General features: G+C 39.8%; 1 protein-coding gene across 3 annotated transcripts; it reads left to right on the forward strand.

The window, feature by feature from the left end:
• The first annotated feature begins 669 nt into the window (after window positions 1–669).
• On the forward strand, window positions 670–5637 carry LOC115689825 (chaperone protein dnaJ 15-like). 3 transcript variants are annotated; one of them, XM_056310004.1, is made up of 12 exons: window positions 670–750; window positions 1131–1271; window positions 1923–2046; window positions 2687–2769; window positions 2837–2948; window positions 3034–3138; window positions 3262–3312; window positions 3596–3685; window positions 3790–3898; window positions 4046–4194; window positions 4279–4332; window positions 5109–5637. In XM_056310004.1, the coding sequence occupies exons 2-12, from the start codon at window positions 1147–1149 to the stop codon at window positions 5361–5363; spliced, it is 1257 nt and encodes a 418-aa protein (XP_056165979.1). In that variant the 5' UTR covers window positions 670–750; window positions 1131–1146; the 3' UTR covers window positions 5364–5637. The 3 variants fall into 3 exon arrangements, with proteins under 3 accessions (XP_056165979.1, XP_056165978.1, XP_030471850.1); XM_056310003.1 differs by lacking the exon at window positions 670–750 and adding an exon at window positions 790–890; XM_030615990.2 differs by lacking the exon at window positions 670–750 and having other exon boundaries at window positions 942–1271.
• The last annotated feature ends 12952 nt before the right edge of the window (window positions 5638–18589 follow it).

Below are 18589 nucleotides of genomic sequence, written 5' to 3' on the forward strand. Positions count from 1 at the left end.
GTCATCCCAAAGTCAAGAAACTATGTACAAGAAAATAATTGTGCAAGCTTCTCTCCCAATCTCGTCCTTAAAGTTCTAATCCAATGCACTTTCCGGGTCTTTCAGGGATCTTTGCAAATGGAAATTCGCTCACGAGAATCTTGAGTAATCATATCTGAATGAAAAATATTTATCATTGGATCAAATTATACCCTAGTAACTCCGTATGAAGAAAAAAAAGTGGAGAAAATCACACCCGACGGTTACTCAACTTTTCAACTTACTTTCATATTGGCCCTCCCACTTTCAATTTTAAAGTATAGATCGACCAATTATGATTTTATTTTCAATCAAGCCATTATCTATCGTGTGACCAAAATTTCCTTTGAAATCCAACGACATAACTTGTGCCGTACCACTTATTTTACTCTTACATTGACGTATAAAATGACATCATGGATGTATCCAACCCGATCAAACTCTCGACGTTTATAACTCTCGTTAGAACTCACACAATTTTAAGGACTTCTCCCTCGACTGTTTTTTTCAAATTTCGAAAACATCCCCGCACTTACAGGGTGGTCGGTATCATTGCTAATTTAACAATAGCAGGAAAAAATAGAAATTATATTGTCAATATTTTTCTAATAAAAAGGCGGAATTACAATGCTTTCAAAAGACGTAACATCCCTTCAATATCATCCTCGGCCAAAAGTAGAGAGAAGACATCAATCTCGTACCAAAGTGATTGTCACGTTTCTCATTCGCACGGTAAAGAAAGCCAAAACTGAAATAAGCACTCTCCGTTTTTTTCTTTGTCCTTTTCTTTTTGACTCCGCAATCGTCAATCGATAAGCTATTATCGATTTCTACCCGCACCAGAAAAATCTTCATCCGTTTTCACTGATTCGGTTCGTTTCGCGGTCAAATTTCATGTTTGGTTTTTTTTTTCTTCCACCGAGAAAAGAGCGATTCTTGTTTTCTCGGCCTCGGTCGTACTTCGTTCCGGGAAGGCACTGAAATTCCTCATTTTTATTTTGTGTTTTGGGGGGGAGCTTGTTGACCCTGAATAGCTCGACTTGAAGATTAGGGATCGTTGAATTATTCCAAGAAACTTGCAGATTCATATCTACAGTCTGCTGTAGAGAGAGAGAGAGAGAGAGAGAGATGGGGTCGAAGGTCGAAGGTCCATCTGCACCGGCAATCAGGCGAGACCCATATGAGGTCCTATGCGTATCGAGGGATTCCACCGACCAAGAGATCAAATCTGCTTATAGAAAGCTTGCCCTCAAGTATGTTTTGCTTTCTTGTCTTGTTCTTTTTCTTTTTCCCTTAGATTTTCCTGCCAAATTCATAAGCTTTTGTCGCTGAACGTTTGTGGGTGTCTGCAAGAACTTTGTTTTCTTCTTGCGATTTGCTGTGTTGCTTGGTTAATGTACGTATCTGGTTCTTGGAATCTGTAATGGTCCGTTTGGGTTCAGCTAGTGTTTTAGTGTTTGTCGAGCAAGATTAGGCGTCTGAATGCTGAATGGGTTTCGTGATTGCATCGGGTATGAGATCTTTGAAAATGGATGCTGTTCTTATTGTTTTCTGGAGTTTATGAGGAAGCTCTGTGCACTTGTGAGAGAAACTATCTTTCTGGGAAGCTCTAGCAACGAGTGCTTTTCTGTTGATCTTGTTTTGAAGTATCTGACGTGCCACAGATATTATTCCAGTGAGCGATATGCGGGTGAGTGGTTTAGATGCTTAAGCGATTATGTGCACTTTGTTGTTCAACGGTGATGGAGTTGTCCAGGTACACAGTTGTTTGAAGTAATTCACTATGACGGGTAGGATTTCAACAGATAAATGTGCACATTCTTAGTTGTCATGTTGATTGTGTTATTATGGTAGCTGTGACTGATTTCGATGCAGTCTTGGTAATTACAATTTTTCATGGGCAGGTATCATCCTGACAAGAACACCAATAATCCTGAAGCTGCAGAGCTTTTTAAGGAGGTTGCGTATTCTTATAGTATCTTGTCTGATCCAGAGAAAAAAAGGCAATATGACAGCGCAGGATTTGAGGTGTGTTCTTCTAATTTACTATATGCCTTGTCATGAGATTTAAAACTCTGCCTGTGCGTGTATAATATAACACCAAAGTAATATCATGTGGATGAGATATATGTTTTTTGGGGAGAGAGATCTTTTACTTGTATGTTTGAGAGTAAAACGGAAATAAATTTGTTAATTTGCATTTGTGTGGTCAAAGATTGATTCAAACTTGTTAGTTGCTGTTTTCTGATACCTTCAATGCTGTAAATCTAGCTTTAGAGGCACTTTGGAAATTTCAGGTCTTATTTTCTTTATTAAGTGGTGTACTTGATACAATCCAGCTCTGACAAGTGATCACCTGAATCTGAAACTGGAACCATAGAGGACAACTCCGTCTGTTCAATTGTCTGATGAAACCGTGCTACATATTCCTTATAGGATGGCCATCTGTCAGTTGGAGTTCAAGAGTTTTCATCTTGCCGATGCATGTGTCAATGTTATGATATATAAAATATCTTCTCTTTTTCTCTAATTTTCACATTTGCATCTGATGTTTTTATCAAAGGACTTGCTTGTGTCAGGTCCTTCATTGCCCTTGTACTGATTTTGTTGTTTTAATGCTACAATGCATCAGTATGACTTTGTTGCTTTTTCCAAATAATTGCATCAGGCACTTGATACTGATGGTTTGGATGTGGAAATTGACTTGTCTAACCTGGGAACTGTCAATACAATGTTTGCAGCATTATTCAGGTAAAGTTTCACTTGAACATTACTTCTTCAGTTATGTGCTATCTCCTGTCTCACTACTATTTTATAGCAAGCTTGGCGTGCCTATCAAAACATCGATCTCCGCCACTGTTCTTGAAGAAGCTATGAATGGTACAGTGACAATTCGACCCCTTCCAATTGGGACTTCATTTAGTGGAAAGGTGCTTGTCCTGTCCCCATGAGGAAACTTTCTCATATGTCAATTGCATAGTTGTCAATTCAAAAAAGAAGTGTATCCTCCTTCAGGTTGAAAAGCAGTGTGCCCACTTTTTTAGTGTAACAATCAATGAGCAACAGGCTGAGGCGGGATTAGTGGTCAGAGTTACATCCACAGCTCAGAGCAAATTCAAGGTACCTAAAGTGTCTCCAAGGATGTCCTATATTTTCATTAACTATTGTAAACATCTTCCTTTCCTGTATAGCTGGGGGAAAAAATTAATGGCACATTTGCTGTCTTCTTCTGTATATATCCAGCTACTTTACTTTGAACAAGATGCCAATGGTGGTTATGGGTTGGCCTTACAGGTAACTTAATCCCCAATTTGCCTCTTGTCAAATCTGCTGCTGTCATTAGTTAAAGAACTGCCATTAGCATATTGGCACAATACTTGTTGCAGTCTTCAGCAATCTTAAAATGGAATTGTGTTCTTGAAATTAGACTACATGAAAATCATACAAGCAAGATAGATTGCATCATCACGGGTTTACATCCACTTAGACTCACTATAGTAAGGATTATCACTCCTTTGTACCTTGTCAGCACTACATAGTTCATACAGTTACTGATGGTTCGTTTCTTTAAATATAGGAAGACTGTGAAAAAACGGGCAAGGTGACATCTGCAGGAATGTATTTCTTACATTTTCAAGTGTACCGAATGGATTCGACTGTGAATGCGGTATGTTAGCTTTGTTACCTTTTCCTGTCCTCTTCTTTTTGTTTTCAATATACACTTCTTTTTCTGTCATGGCTGAACAAATCGTTATCATTATCATTGTGCAGTTGGCAATGGCAAAGGACCCTGAAGCTGCTTTCTTTAAAAGGTTGGAAGGACTTCAACCTTGTGAAATTTCACAACTCAGAGCTGGAACCCATATATTTGCTGTTTATGGTCAGATTAATTTTCGTTTTTCCTTTGTTTCAATAACTTCAGTAATTCACGGATTTTTCCCTTGATCTCTCTCTTTCTATGAGGGGGAAAAACATTACAAAGTAATTTTTGTGGACCTATCTTACTGACCTACCCTGAATTTTCCAGGAGACAACTTCTTTAAGACAGCTTCCTATACAATTGAGGCTCTTTGTGCTAAGACATATGAGGATACCTCACAGAAGCTCAAGGAAGTTGAGTCTCAAATTTTGCGGAAAAGAAGTGAGTTACGACAATTCGAGACTGAATACAGAGCGGTATCACTTGTTGCCTTTCTATTTACTCGTCTTTGGAGCTAGGCTATAAAGATCTCGTCTTTTACAGAGACCATGCTTTTGTAGGCATTGGCACGCTACCAAGAAGTGACCAACAGATACAGTCAAGAGAAACAGTCTGTAAGTTCCTTTAGCCCATTATAGAGTCATACTCCTTGATTCCCATTTGGAGAGTCTTGAGACACCTTGTCTCTCCATGATTAAACTTTTTCATGCCTATGATTGGGCACACGGGGCTCGATATGCATCATTGTGCAATTAAGCTCATGCAACACTTTGAAACTGGTATCTCGCATTCATTCATGCAATGTGTTCCTCCTTACATATGGTGGGAGAGGAGGATTGTAGAAGCGCATTCATTCTTCACAAGATAAATCTTTTTTATCCAAATAGACAATAGTGAAGAATGAAGTAAATGACACGTAGTAATAATTAAATTAAAAAAGTTACTTAACAAAGCAATATTACTTCATGCCTAAATCTTTTCATAATGGATAGAATAACTAATTTTGTGAAAAATTAAATCATGAAATTTTCTCTAATAATTGTCGCTTGTCTAGCGATTCAATGCACAAAAGGGCATTATGCCGGAACAATTGTGTAAGTATGTAATTTAGAGAGAGAAGAAATATTTTTTATTGCGTAAAGGGAGAGGAAAGGAAAAGAAAAGAAATTAAAAAATCCACCTTTGACCCTACCAAACTTGATTCATGAGTTGGACGAGTATCAACAAAACGAAACTTTAAAACCATCCTTTATAGTAAGATCAGTGGGCTCGGTGCATCTTTGATTCTGCTTCTCTGATCGTTTCTTTTTCCTTTGAGTTTTGAGTTTGAACATTAAACGGATTTATGATCGGTAACGATCGGTCCGGTCAATTTGCTTGATCATTGCAGGTAGATGAGCTGCTGAAGCAACGAGATTGCGTCCATTCTTCTTTCACCGTATCGAGGGGGTTAGCTAGTACTAGTGGGAGTGCTGGTCACATGAATAACGGAAGCACCGCCGAGAAGGTTTCGAGCGAAGACTCGAAGGCAGAAAGTCCGGGGGAAGACGGAACCGCCGATGGGAAAGATAAACCCGCCAAAAAGAAATGGTTTAATCTCAACGTGAGAGGATCCGACAAAAAGTTTAGTGAAAAAGATACTTAGATGGCATACTATCGTCCGAGAGGGTTCGGTATTCAGATTGCACCCTTTTGAGCCCTCACATATGTAATTCTCACATTCTTTTGAGGGGCTTGCTATTCCTTGTTCACTATAGCTTGTGTGCTGGTTTCGCAATGTATTGTATTAGTTGAGCCAAATTTTGTAAGGTGAAGAGGAGGGAGTGATGAATTTTGCATCCTTGTATCAGATCTATTCATAGGACGAGCTACCTTTATTATACATTCATGCCGCGAAGGTGACGTAAGATTTTTTGTCCTGTTTTCTCGTTTATTTCTGTTAGTTTTGATGAACATGGCTTTGTTTATTCTTATTTTTGTCAAATTAAGTGCGCAGCTGATTAATTTTAATCATTTTGTTTTGGTTGAGAGATTGATGATAGTTTTGGTCACCATATCTAGATCGATGCCAGTTCTTTCATACACGTGAATGTTGTATGACAGAAGTACTTCAAAACGTGCAAATTGGATACAAGTAAAATAGGGCGGTTCAGTCCTAGCTATGATATTATTCATAAGAAATTTGAGATTAAAAGTATACGATTGGTATTTTGTAATTTGCGAATAATTCTGACACGAGAATAAACCTTTAGAGTATATCGACAAGACTTTTCCAAATGATCACGTTAAATCTTAAATTTAGAAATGTTGGCCATGATATAATATTATATTAACATAACATGTGATATCGGCATTCGATATTATAATTTTTTATTCACGTGCATTTCATTCACAGTGTCATTCTGACAAAATGGTTGTTCCTAAGTGAAAATAGTGTGTTACTCCAAATGTGAGCGATCTAAAATCAATGCACGTGCTCTCTAAATCTCACAAATTGCATGCAAATTACTATAGATCAAAATGGGTCAAGACCAAAATGGTCAAAGGTATGGTCTTAACCCATTTGTGGGGCTTGCAACGTACATTATGGAGGGACTGGATCTCTGTTCCCATGCCCCTAGGCCATTAGAAAAAATGGTAATGGCACAAATGATTCATGAACTTTGATCTAATGCAGAATGCTGTCTTTAGACTTTTAATTTGATCAATATGTTTCCTAAAATATTGATAAATGTATAATGCGGTTCTTCCATTTGCTCAGCTGACATATCAAACGTTATTCGATGACATAGATTATTATATGCTGACTTGGATTTTTAAAAATGATAAGTCAACATGTCTACCTTTTTATTCATCTAATTTTAAGAAGGAAAAGAAAAATTAAGGCGTTAACATCTCCATCATTAGTCAATAACATGGATTATTATATCGTGATTTGAATGAATATCTTACTTGGATAATCAACGTTAAATCTCTTTGTTGTCCATCATTCAAGCTTAAATGATTGTAAGCCACATCAGTAGATAACGTTAATTTGAAATAACGAAAAATGATGACATTAAACATTTTTATATAGTTTAGGAATTAGAATGAATATTTATTGATAGTTCAAGGATACATTGAATAACTTAAAAGTCCAAAGGCGATATTGTACATTAAACCAAAGTTTATGATTATTTATATCATTTTTTCTTAGAAAAACAATGACCAAACAATCTCATCTTGACCCACCCATCGGTGGCCGCGTTGGTTTGCGCTCAGTTCCTTTCACGAAAGGTCCTGGGTTCAAAACTCGCCCATCGGTGATTTAAGTGGGGGGCCGTGGCGGTGGGATACTGCGCTAGCCCCCCTTGAGGACTAGTCGGGCATCACTGTTGGTTTGAGCCGTAGCTCGCCGGCCGCGCGGACACCTTGATTATCCAAAAAAAAAAAAATCAATCTCATCTTGCATGCTTTCACTACGACTTGCAGGCCTTTTCTCTTCATCTTCTTCAACCTTCAGCCATAGGAGGGGTTTGAACTAGTCTCACTCTCCTCTCCCTCTCTTGGTGATTTATTTTTAGTTTTCTTGTTCTTTTCTTATTTTTTCTTCTCTCTCGATCTAGATTTGGGAGCTCTTTTCTCCCGGTCTAGTTCTAGATCTGAGAGTCTGAACTCTCCTGATCTAGTTCTAGATCTCTAAGCTATTTTCTCCCGATTTAGATCTAGGAGTTTAATAATGTTTTCGGAAATTCGATACCCCCGTGCTCTGTTCATGTACAGGCCATATGCTTCTAGTTTCAGTGGTGATCACAGGATGTAATATCCTGAAAATTCGACACATTTTGGTGATATATGAAATGGTGATTTCATCGATTGCTCTATTAGTAATTCTTGCTCTGGCCTGATCACCCAGGGAATACTAACCAAAGGGGAAAGGCTACTGAGAATTTGTTCCTAAAAGCCGCCCGTTAGTTCGAGATTTATTATAGTTGCAATTGATCGATTTCAACCACGAATTACGATCCGATTTTAGTGTTGAATTCTTAAGGATTTACAAATCGAACCACAGGATGTCGCCTCGTAATTTTTACGAATTGGCCATCGAAAATTCCAATTTCGAAAAAGGATCGAAGAATTGGAAATTCGATCCGATTTGGTGATTTTTGAAGTGAAAATTTGAGGACAAAAATTAGATAAATTTGCAAAATGAAAAGGAAAAATAAAAGAGAATGTTGAAGATATTTTGGGGGATGATCACGTGGACCACCCCCCTTCTCTCTCCTCTCTCCCCCTCTCTTTTCCCCCTTCCCCGCCGACACCCCTCCACTCCTCTGACTCTCACCCACTCCCCCTCTGACTCTCACCAATTCCCAACCATAGCCCATCATTTCTTTTCCCTTTTATTTCTTTCTTCTTCTCCTTCTTGGCCGCTGCGTCTTCTTCGTGCGTCTGCTTCTGCTCACGCCTGGCTTCTTCATTTTTGCTGCTCACCGACGCAGCAGCCTTCGCCGGACTGACCTCCGTCGCTCGTCGGCGCCGCGCACCGTCCAGCCGCCGCGCATCGCCCCAGCCGCCGTCCGCCAGCCACTTTTCCCTTCGTTCGTGCGCGCGGTAGCGAGCTCACCGCCGCTACTCGTCGTGCCCGACGCTGTCCAATCGCGCCGTGGTCGCCCTGGCCGTCGCCGCCGTTGTCCCCGCTGCCGGAACACCGCCATCAGCCGCCGTTCAGTCCTTGAACCAGCCCCGACCAGCCACTACAGGAGCTGTCTCCCTCGCCGCGCTCGTTCGCCGTCGTCCGCCGGCCGCCGAAACCGAACCGGAAGCCACCGCGGACCGCCCTTGTCGCCGCCGTCGTCCTCGCGTCGTCGCCGGCGTTAGCCGAGTAAGTTAACCCCTAATCCCGTGTTTAGGGTGTTAAACTTGCTTAGGGTAGTTTAATTTATGTTTAGATTAGTATTTTGTTTGTTTTATTGGGTTTAAGTGATAGGTTATCCGTGGTTGTGCGATAGGTTATCGCGATTGTGGTGATAAGTTATCAGTTATTTTATTGTTATTGATTATTATGTTAAATCAATTATTTTCGGAATTTAAATATTATTTTATTAGTTAATAAATTAATTCCGAATTAAATATTAATATTTTATTATTAAATAATTAATTTCCGAAAATTAAATATTATTATTTTCGGAAAATTTCTAACGTCAAATTGTGATGCCAATGTTGGATTTCGCCGTATAAGTTGGCGTATTTGGAAAACGGTTTGAATGATTTTGATTCGAGAAAGTATTTTGAATTTTGGAAAATTAAATTATTTTCGGATATTATTAATTAATTAATTCCGAATTTAATTTATTGTTATTTCGGAAAATTTTATAATTTCAAATTATGATTTCTAGCTTGAATGTTGGCGATTTTGCCGCGTATTGTCGTATTAAATTGATTTTATGGCAAATTGTTTGATCGAAAGTTTCTGTGGAAAATTTGTGAGACTTTTGGAATTAAATTATTTTATTCTGTTATGCCAAGTAATGTTAGTGATACTTTGTGGTTGATATTCATGTTTGATATCGAAGATTGAAAGAATTGATTGACTGTTTGCATGTGTGGCCACTTGGTATTATTGTATGACATCGAGGAGAGCACGATTCATGTATGCATGGGCTAATTGAGAAGATAATAATTGGCCGGAATGCTTGTGTGCTCGTGTGGTCACACGTTAAAGCCGTCTTCTTTGTGTATCGCTTGACGTTGCCCGATTTATCGGATGCCTGGGGATAATCTGGAGTGCCGATACCCCGGATGCCTTGTCGCGGCCCGAGGCCGGACTCGATGCTCCTTACGGGATACCATCTTACTGTGTATCGTTTGATGTTGCCGTATTGGAATGCCGTCATCCTGTGTATCGTTTGACGTAGCCGTGCCCGACGGGGCGGGACGGAGCCCGGTTTTTACCGGTAGACCGCCATCTTGCTGCGTATCGCTTGATGTGTGGTGGCCCCGAGGGGGCGTAATAACTGGAATACGTGTGATACATAGTGCCTGATTATGTGGTAGAAACTGCTAGGCATGGTATGGGACGTGCCCAAGTGGATTCTATCTTATAATCGGGACACGCCCGCTTGTGATGCATTGATGCATGAGTAATTGATTTAGATGCTTCGAGTTTGCGACATATGCATTTCATCAACGTGTGTACCAAGGCGAGGTAAGGATGCCTGCGGTTGTTTAATAATGTGCTGTTGATGCTGTGTTGCCTGGTTAGGGACCCCCGTGCGAGTTGGCCTCCTAAGCGGGGCTTAGGCCGTTAACTTATTGAGATTTTATCTCATTTGTTGTTGTTAAACCTTTTTCAGGACCTTAGCTTGTCGTTGCTTCTTATGCGGTGTGGAGTACCGCGGTTTTTGGTTGGTCCTTGAGGGTTAGGCCTGGAAGGCGATCTTTTGGATGGAGTAGATTAACCCTAACCTTTGTCTTTTCTGGCTTTTGTGAAAACGCCCGAGTGGGCCCTGTAAGTATTTTCCGGGGTTAATCAAGTGAATATTAAAATGGCTTTTGTTATGTCTGGTTTTCCTCTCGCTATCCCCGATTTAATTATTGTCTGGGGATTGTTGTGTTGGTTATCGTTTCCGCTTGCGTAATTCAAAGATAAAAAGAAAAGGGTCGGCGACGAGTCCTGGGTCGTCGCATCATAACGACCATAGCGGGATGTCGTGCGCCCGCGGGGTTCGGGGCGTGACACAGGAGCTCTGGCGTCTCGCTGAACTACGAAAATATGGTCATTCAAAAGTTAGATCTGTGTTTATTGAACTTGTTTTGGTTGTCTCCATATAGCGATGGTGTAGAGAAAGCCGAACTTAGGCACACATCGCCAACTGGTTATGCCATAGTTATTAGAGAAGGAATTTCCAGCTTGTACTCATCACTGTCGTTGATACGAGATCCAGAGATCGACCGCTGATTATTTTGTTTGACATATCCGTTCTTGTGGAACAAGTGTCTGTTAACCCTGTCTATGCTTTATTGATCCTCCTTGTTTTTAGGCTTTATTTTGTAATATTCTAGACTTTACTTCGCTTCGAATTTCTTTGACATTAAAGTCTGTATTTCTCATATATCCTTTTGGGCAATGAATACAATTTTATTTCGACAAAAAAAATATATATACGACTTGCAGGTGAGAATTGGCTTTGTCAAAAAAAATATTGTATCACTTAGAGTCTTGCAAATGACATTTGTATATTAGCTAACGTAACTCTATTTATTCAAGGGAAAGAATGTCATACCGTATCTTGAAAATTTTCCCTTGAACTATATGTATTCGGCACTTTGGCGCTTGAATGCTGATGATTTCAATTTGGGGGAAAAATTATCAAAAAAGTCTTAAATTTATTACACTTGTATCAATTCAGTCCTGAACCTTTTAATATCACAAATATAGTCCTAAACCTCTTGAAAATTTGCCAATTGAGTACTTCTGACCATTTGGGCCGAAAAATGCTAATGTGAACGGCGGTCGCCCGATGTGGGACGGCTATTGGGCAGTTGGCGTAGCCCTCACCGGCCGCAAAGGCCTCGCCCTCAGCCGACGAGGCCACGAAGACCCTGGGCGATGCTACGATGGCCTCGCCAGCCGTGAGCAAGGGCGTGAAGGCCCTCGCCAAATCTGGGCGAGGGCCTTCGCGGTCCCGTCGGTCGCGAGTGAGGCAGCCCTTGCCCAGATCTAGTAAGGGCCTTCGTGCACTCGCAACTAGCGAGATCGCAAAGGTCCTTTCCAGACCTAGGCAAGGGCTTTCGCGGCCCCATCAGTCGCCTAGATCTAGCGAAGGCTGCGGTGGCCTCGCCCTGGGCCATCCGCAAAGACCTTGCCCGGCATGACCCTCGTCGGCACAATGAAAAAAAAGAAGTGAAGAGAAAAAATATAAAAAGTTAAAAATTACAAAAATTATCCATATTAGCATTGGCCGTGCCATGTAAGACAATCGGCATGTATGTTAGTGATTTCCGGCCAAAATTTGAGGGAATAACTCAATTGGCAAATTGTCAAAAAGTTTAGGAAAAATTCCAAATAATGGCATGAACTGCTCTCGTTTTCTCAAATAAGGGCGTGAAGAAGATATTGTCTAAAATAAGGGCCTGAAATGCACTCATTTTCTCAAATAAGAACTTAAAGCGGACTTTGTCTCAAATAAGGACATAAAGTAGCCATATCAGTCTAAAAAAAGAACCTGACTTCGCTGGCCAAAGGGCATTTTCATCGTTTACTTTTTTGAATATTTTTTCAATTTTTTTCCTTTTTCTATTCTTTTCTTTTCTTTTTCCTCTTCCCTCCGCCGGCCATTGCCAGGCCTCATCGATGGCTGGCGGAGGTCGCTGGACTCAAGCGAGACATCGGCAAGGGTTGCCCTCACTGGCGTCAGGCGAGGGCCACCTCACCCTTGCTTGGGCTTGGCGGGTGAGAGCCACCCTCGCCAGCCCAGGCCACTGGCATCTAGCAAGGGCCGACGACCTTCCCCAAATCTGGGAGAAGGTCGCCCCTCTCCCGCTTCTAGCGAGGGCCGCCTCTGGTCGGCGAGGGTCATCGACCCTCGCTAAGGCGCCGACGACCCCACCGCCCCTCCGGTGGTGGGCTAGCGGCCACAGAGCCAGCCCTCCTGTTGGTATTTTTTTTCTTTTTTAATCTAATTTAACTAAATTTATATTAAAACTATTTTTGGACAAAAAAACCTTTAATCAACCTGAAATTTGGCCGGGCGAAAGGGTTAGGCCCTTATTTGAAACTATTATAACTACTTCAAATCTTTATTTGAGAAAATAAGGGTACTTTAAGCCCTTATTTGACACAAGGTCCGCTTTAGGCTCAAATCAAATGAGGGCACTTCAGGCTCTTGTTGGAATTTTTTCAAAAGTTCATGACTAAATTGGCAAAATTGAAAGGCTCATAAATAAATTGGAATAAATACAATAAGTTTAAGATTTTTTCGATAATTTCCCTCAATTTGAGAGTGCTATGCTACACAACCAGTTCTTCCCCCCTTTTTCTCGTTTTATAATTTCATTTATACCTAATATAAAAAATTTATATAGATAACGAAGAGTTTGGGCTAATGAGAATACCTCACTCTTCTCTCTGGAAAGTTCAACAGAGGTTACCAACCTAATCGAAGAACATCATCTGTACCCAAACAAATCAGCAGCATCTGCATCTCTTTCTTTCGGTACACTTCAATCAAAACTGAAAACAACTCTACAATTATCATCATAGTCTTGACCATGTCGACACGCATTGACAATGCATGCAATAATTGGTGTCGAAAGTTCAATTCTCACGTGCCGAACAAGTAGTGTCTTTTCTCTGATTAGGTTTTGGTCCCGCCTGAAACTTATGGGAAAACATCCACGTCTGATGCCCGTCTCTTCGATCCAGCTTGTTGAATTTTCAGCGACACAAGCAATCTCTCTTTAGATCTGATTGTACTTGTTGATGCTCCAATTTAGAAAAAATTACCGAAAAAGATAACAATTTATTATATTTATGCCAATTCAATTTTAAACATTTTAATTCGGCCAAACCTTTTAACAATTTACCTATGTAGTCCATCTGATCAATTTTTACTGGAAATCACTGACGTGGACGACTATTGTGTTACGTGAAATTGCCAGCACTGATGTTGACAATAATTGCAATTCTTTAAATTCTTTTTTTGAAAATGTTATTCAATTTTTTTCTTTTTTTCTGTATTGTGGCCTGTGAGGGCCAGTGAGTGCCCGGCGACCTTCGCCAGCCACTAGGGCTTTGAGCCCTTGCTGGTCTCGGGCAACGCGACCCTCTCTCAGATCTAGTAAGGGCCGACCTTGCCAAAAAAAAAGAACAAAAAAAAATAAAAAAGGAAAAAGATAAATTTTTTAAAAATTGTCCACGTCAGAACAGCTGGCGCTGACTAGACTGCCACATTAACGTTTACTGATCAAAATTGATTGGAAAGACTATATTGGCAAATCGTCAAAATGTTTAGGACTAAATTGGCACAAGTCTAATAATTTTAGGACTTTTTTGGTAATTTTCCCCTCCAATTTGGCCGAACTATGATGCGAGCCCTTCAATACTTAACTTCATATGTATCCATAGAGAGGACGTGAGATATGAAATATATCATAAAGGTCAAGTGGGAAAGAATAGGCAAACCGGTATTCGGCAATGCTGGCCATACTAAATGCTTCCCCAACTCCAAGTGAGTATTTAGTCATCGTGTATGGGTGATTCGATTGTTGTTTATGTTGCAAATAATATCTTTTTTTTATGAGTAAAAGCACAAGCCATTTAAAGGTTTCTTCACGACATAAATTGAACTCGTGATCTCGTGAAATGCAAGTAACCATTTTATCACCGGACCAATCACCTTTGATTGTCAATTCATCGTACCTTAAACACTTGCAAAATGACAATATTTTTCCCGGAATTCGTGGATCTTATTTATACTTTAACACATGGCTCGGCAAAAAAAAAATCAAACAGATTTGATGGAATCATAGATTATATAATGAACAAAACTAGTTTGAATTTAGGATGTGCATTTGAATTTGCATTTCTCTATAAGAATAGGATCCAATGTTGATCATATCGATTTTCTAAAAATGTGATTAGCTTGATTTAGTGGAATGATTCCGGACAATAATATTAATCTGTTAAAAGAAGTCAAATAAACCCTCTTTCTTTTCTGGTGAGTCTTTCACATGCACATGCAGAAGTACGAACATCCCAAGTACAAAAGCTCCGCAACAGACGGGGTCGACTACTTGACATAATTCTCCCGACACAATCAAATGAACCAATTCCTCACGTTAGGTTTTATGAGTGAAGAAGGTGCAGTGCAAGACTTTTGTCCTTTTTTTTTTTTTGGACATAACAGACACTTATCATTTTATTTAATAACTAGCCCTCTAGAGAAAGGGACATCAAAACACAGGATCTCCCATAGAGGGGATGGTGGGTAAGAAACCCAATAACGCTTGTCCTTCGGTGGTAGTCTTCACACATTTATTGTGTCTTACATTATTTTGATGCGCTTCATCTGTTTTTCATGTTTTAAGTCATAGGGTTTGCACATGTAAAACTTTCCTTTGACGCAATATCACAATAAACCCAGGGTTCAACAATTTTGTTTCGCTCGATATATTGGGAAAAAGTGTCAGAAAAATCATAAATCTATTGCATTTGTGCCAATTTAGTCATAAACATTTTGATATAGTACCAATTCAGTTTTTCCGGCTAATTTTGGCCGAATATCATTAATGTGGATGTCGGCTGACCTACATGACACTGCCAGTGCTGACGCAAACAAATTTTAATAATATGTTTTGATTTATTTTATTTTTTCTGATTTTTTTCTTTCATCCTCCTTTTGCTAGTGACCAGCCACCAGCCACAGGCGATGGCCGCGCAGGCTGGCCTCGCCGGGGTGAATGTCGTCGCTGGCCTAATGAGGCCCGGCCAGGAGAAGCCGGCCCAAGCAAGGCGAGCCTCGGAAATAATATTAATTACAAGTAGTTGATTAGAGATGTTGAGCTTTCATTACCTCATTATAGCGTCTAGATGAGGGGACTGGAACCACAGCAAGTACACTTATTTCAAATTTCCTTTCAACATCTGATGGGGAATGTTGAGTTGTCATTGGTTACATTGACATATAATACCTACTTGAATAATCTTATGGTCGCTGTAGTTCTTGTTTATAAGCCGAAGCAAGTTTTGCTTTGAGCCACTCAATAATAATAATGAGGGAGTTGATGCTGACACCTACGCAAACCCTGCCAATTATGAATGAAAAAGAAAATTTATCCCAATGACTTGTTAGATTGTCATCAAAAAATTGTACAAGGGCTAATGACAAAGAGAAAAATATAGGGATTGGACGAAAAGAGAACTTCCCACGAAATTACAACCACCTTATTGTTAAATGACCAATTTAGTCAGGCTCAAAAACTTAAGTTATAGATGGAGAAAGATCATACGTATATTAAAACATACAAGGCCGTAAGCAAGTGATGTGGGATACTTTAACACCCCTTTCACGTGCAAACCAGATGAAGTTTTCTGGTTAAACTTTCGGATATGGTGTCAGAGCATGATTTTGCCCTAGTTATTTTGCATGTGCGGCTCCATCTTCCTTTAATTTCACATGTTGTTTCTAATTTGATTTATAAGTGAGAGACGGTGTTAAAGTATCATACATAACTTATTTATTGGATCTAAATGCTCTGATATTATATTGAAATTCCAATCCAAAAATTTTTAAGAGTCTACGATATCCACCCAGCCACCCACAAACACGAATCTGCACATGGGACTTGGATTTTTACTCAATTTGAAAGGGAACTCCTAATATATCACAAATCTATGACTTGGGTTTTCAAGTTAAAACACATATATTCAATGATTGAATCTAATAATTCTATGATGATCTATGACCTAAGATTTCAAGCAATACAAGAGAAAATACGGTAATAGCCGTAGTAATTACCCCCGATATGGCAAATATGAGAATTATCATACAAATAATTTCAACCCAAATAGTGGAATTGGATAGGCTCGAAGAAGCACCGTATGGTAGGTTAGGTGCTATTAAACTATACGACTTCAAACAAATATAGAAGTGCAATCATAGGTCGTGTCACGTGCTCACCTAAATGTCGCTTTATTAGGTTAAACACGGATTAATTAAGTTGGCTGCCTGTGTAGCCATCTATCTTAGTGTCTCACTTTATCATGAACCCCAAGCACACACCCCTTGTCTCATCCAATTGACCAAAGTCTCTCTACGTACCTCATCTCTTCATGGGATTCTCCATTGATTAAGTTCAAAAATACTTTATTAGAACTTCATCGGGCCATTCGTTTTTTTTATTTATAATTTTCAGGTATGGACATTCTAGACTGCAACCTAGGCATAGCATAACCCAATTATTTAATTAGACATATAATCAAATGATTTGTTGAGAGAAAGTGTCACTTCACATGACTTAAAGCTAACTCCACCCAACCCCCTCACCTTTTCTTTAATTTTAATTTAGGTCATTATTCTAATAAAAGTAGGTTATTGTAACTTGAAAACACTTATGATTGGAATGGGCGCATTGCTTGTCACACCCACATCCGCATCTGTTTTTGGATTGCTCGAAAACCAATTTTCCTAAGCTCGAAGAAATAAAAAAAAGTCATCACTTGACGATTAAAGTTGATTTGAAAGATAATGGAGTCCTCCAATGATACGGTGCCTCAAGAACAATCAATTGCGAAAATGTTGCTAATTTTTTAATGCTGCAATTGCTCGAATTCCCTTGATTGAAACAACATGGTGGGGGCACGTTTAGGATTCGGGCGATCTTATATACAATAATGTCGGCATCCCTTCAATCAATGACTAAAGTAAAGAGCGATGAAGGAGCCAAGGAACTATTTTTTATTCAAGAAATGAACGAGGAAAAGGAGATCGATCTTCATGAAGACAGTTGTGCATGAGTTAACAGTGATTGCCGCGATGGCCTCTGATTGGATTGTTTCATCAGGATTTCTAGCAGCTAAAAGCGCTTTTAGCCTGTGCATGGTGGGGTTGATTCCACGAAGCGAGCATGTATTTGTCTCGATGCGATGGAACATTTGATTATTTGACAAAGTGAGTGTGAGAAAATGATGATCGAACATGTGCATACGGCCCGTGATTTTTGTATCATTTGGCAATCGCTAGCTTAACCCTAAAATCAGATGGTGATATTGATGAGTTCATGAGTATAAATTGGACTTTCGTAAAATATTATCTGTCGAATTAAAAAGAAAAGAAAATACGCTCTAGTTAAAGAAAAATAGGAGATCCTAAATATACATTTCAGCCACGGCTTAACGTAGGCTTTTCTGGATTATAAGTTATGGTTAATTTAGAATGAGTGAAACGTTAGTTTCCTAGTATTGTCGATTACCCTTTTTCGCCTGTTGTTACATGAAATTAAAATGAAAAAAAACGGAAAAAACATAGAGATATTTACTAATTTCGTTTTGATGGTTGTACTTCTGCGGGAGGAGAGGGCTCAAAAGTTGTTCATAAAAAGTTCCATAGCAACAATGTGCAGCAAGGTCGACCATAAAACACAACACAATCTTATGCATGGAAACCCGCTCGATTTATGTGGATCCACCTTGCCATGCATGGTGACTTTGGTCCGAGCCCTACCAATCAAAGATGCCCTTCGCGACATCAAACCGACTATTGACATTGATTTTCTTACCGATATGATACGATTGAAGTTGCACCGATCCGTCCGTGTCACCGTACTTAAATTACACATAGGGTCGTCTTGTGCCTTTTTTTTTTTTTTTTGATAACCGAGGTGTCCACGCGGCAGGTGAGCTAGGGCTCAAACCAGCGGTGATGTCCGACTAGTCCTCGTTGGGGGCTAGCGCAACATCCCACCGCCACGACCCCCCACTTAAATCACCGATGGGCGAGTTTGAACCCAGGACCTCTCGTGAAAGGAATTTAGCGCAAATTAACGCGGCCACCGATAGGTGGGTGGGTCGTCTTGTGCCTTTCAACCTCAAACAATTCATTAAATTGAGAGCTATACCGGAACGAGGTACATCTTCAACTATGTCAATCAATCAAGCTATTGAATGACATAGAGTGGCATCCAAGGAACAAGGCCTTTATATACAAGAGTACTTTTGGTGGATACTTCTCGTTTTGTCTTATCGCCTGCGGGAAACAATGGACAAACCCCACGTACACAGTGCCGTGATCTGCCCTGTTTAGCTGCACTTTCTGGATGCCAATAATGGCGGAGAGAGTACAATGAAAAGATCGATCGGAAGAAACAGTTCATAGAAGAGTCCAAGAATTT

This window comes from Syzygium oleosum, unplaced genomic scaffold, assembly GCF_021117445.2.
Source record: "Syzygium oleosum isolate NSW1041296 unplaced genomic scaffold, Sole_v2.1 Sole_v2.03, whole genome shotgun sequence".
Taxonomy (NCBI): Eukaryota; Viridiplantae; Streptophyta; class Magnoliopsida; order Myrtales; family Myrtaceae; genus Syzygium; species Syzygium oleosum.

What these genes read in the sequence shown, in the direction of transcription:
- LOC115689825 (XM_056310004.1), top strand. Translation starts at nt 1,147, where the DNA reads ATGGGGTCGAAGGTCGAAGGTCCATCTGCACCGGCAATCAGGCGAGAC. An exon ending in GTTATGGGTTGGCCTTACAG is followed by an intron (nt 3,313 to 3,595) that starts GTAACTTAATCC and finishes CTTTAAATATAG; the next exon opens with GAAGACTGTGAAAAAACGGG. An exon ending in CCATATATTTGCTGTTTATG is followed by an intron (nt 3,899 to 4,045) that starts GTCAGATTAATT and finishes TGAATTTTCCAG; the next exon opens with GAGACAACTTCTTTAAGACA.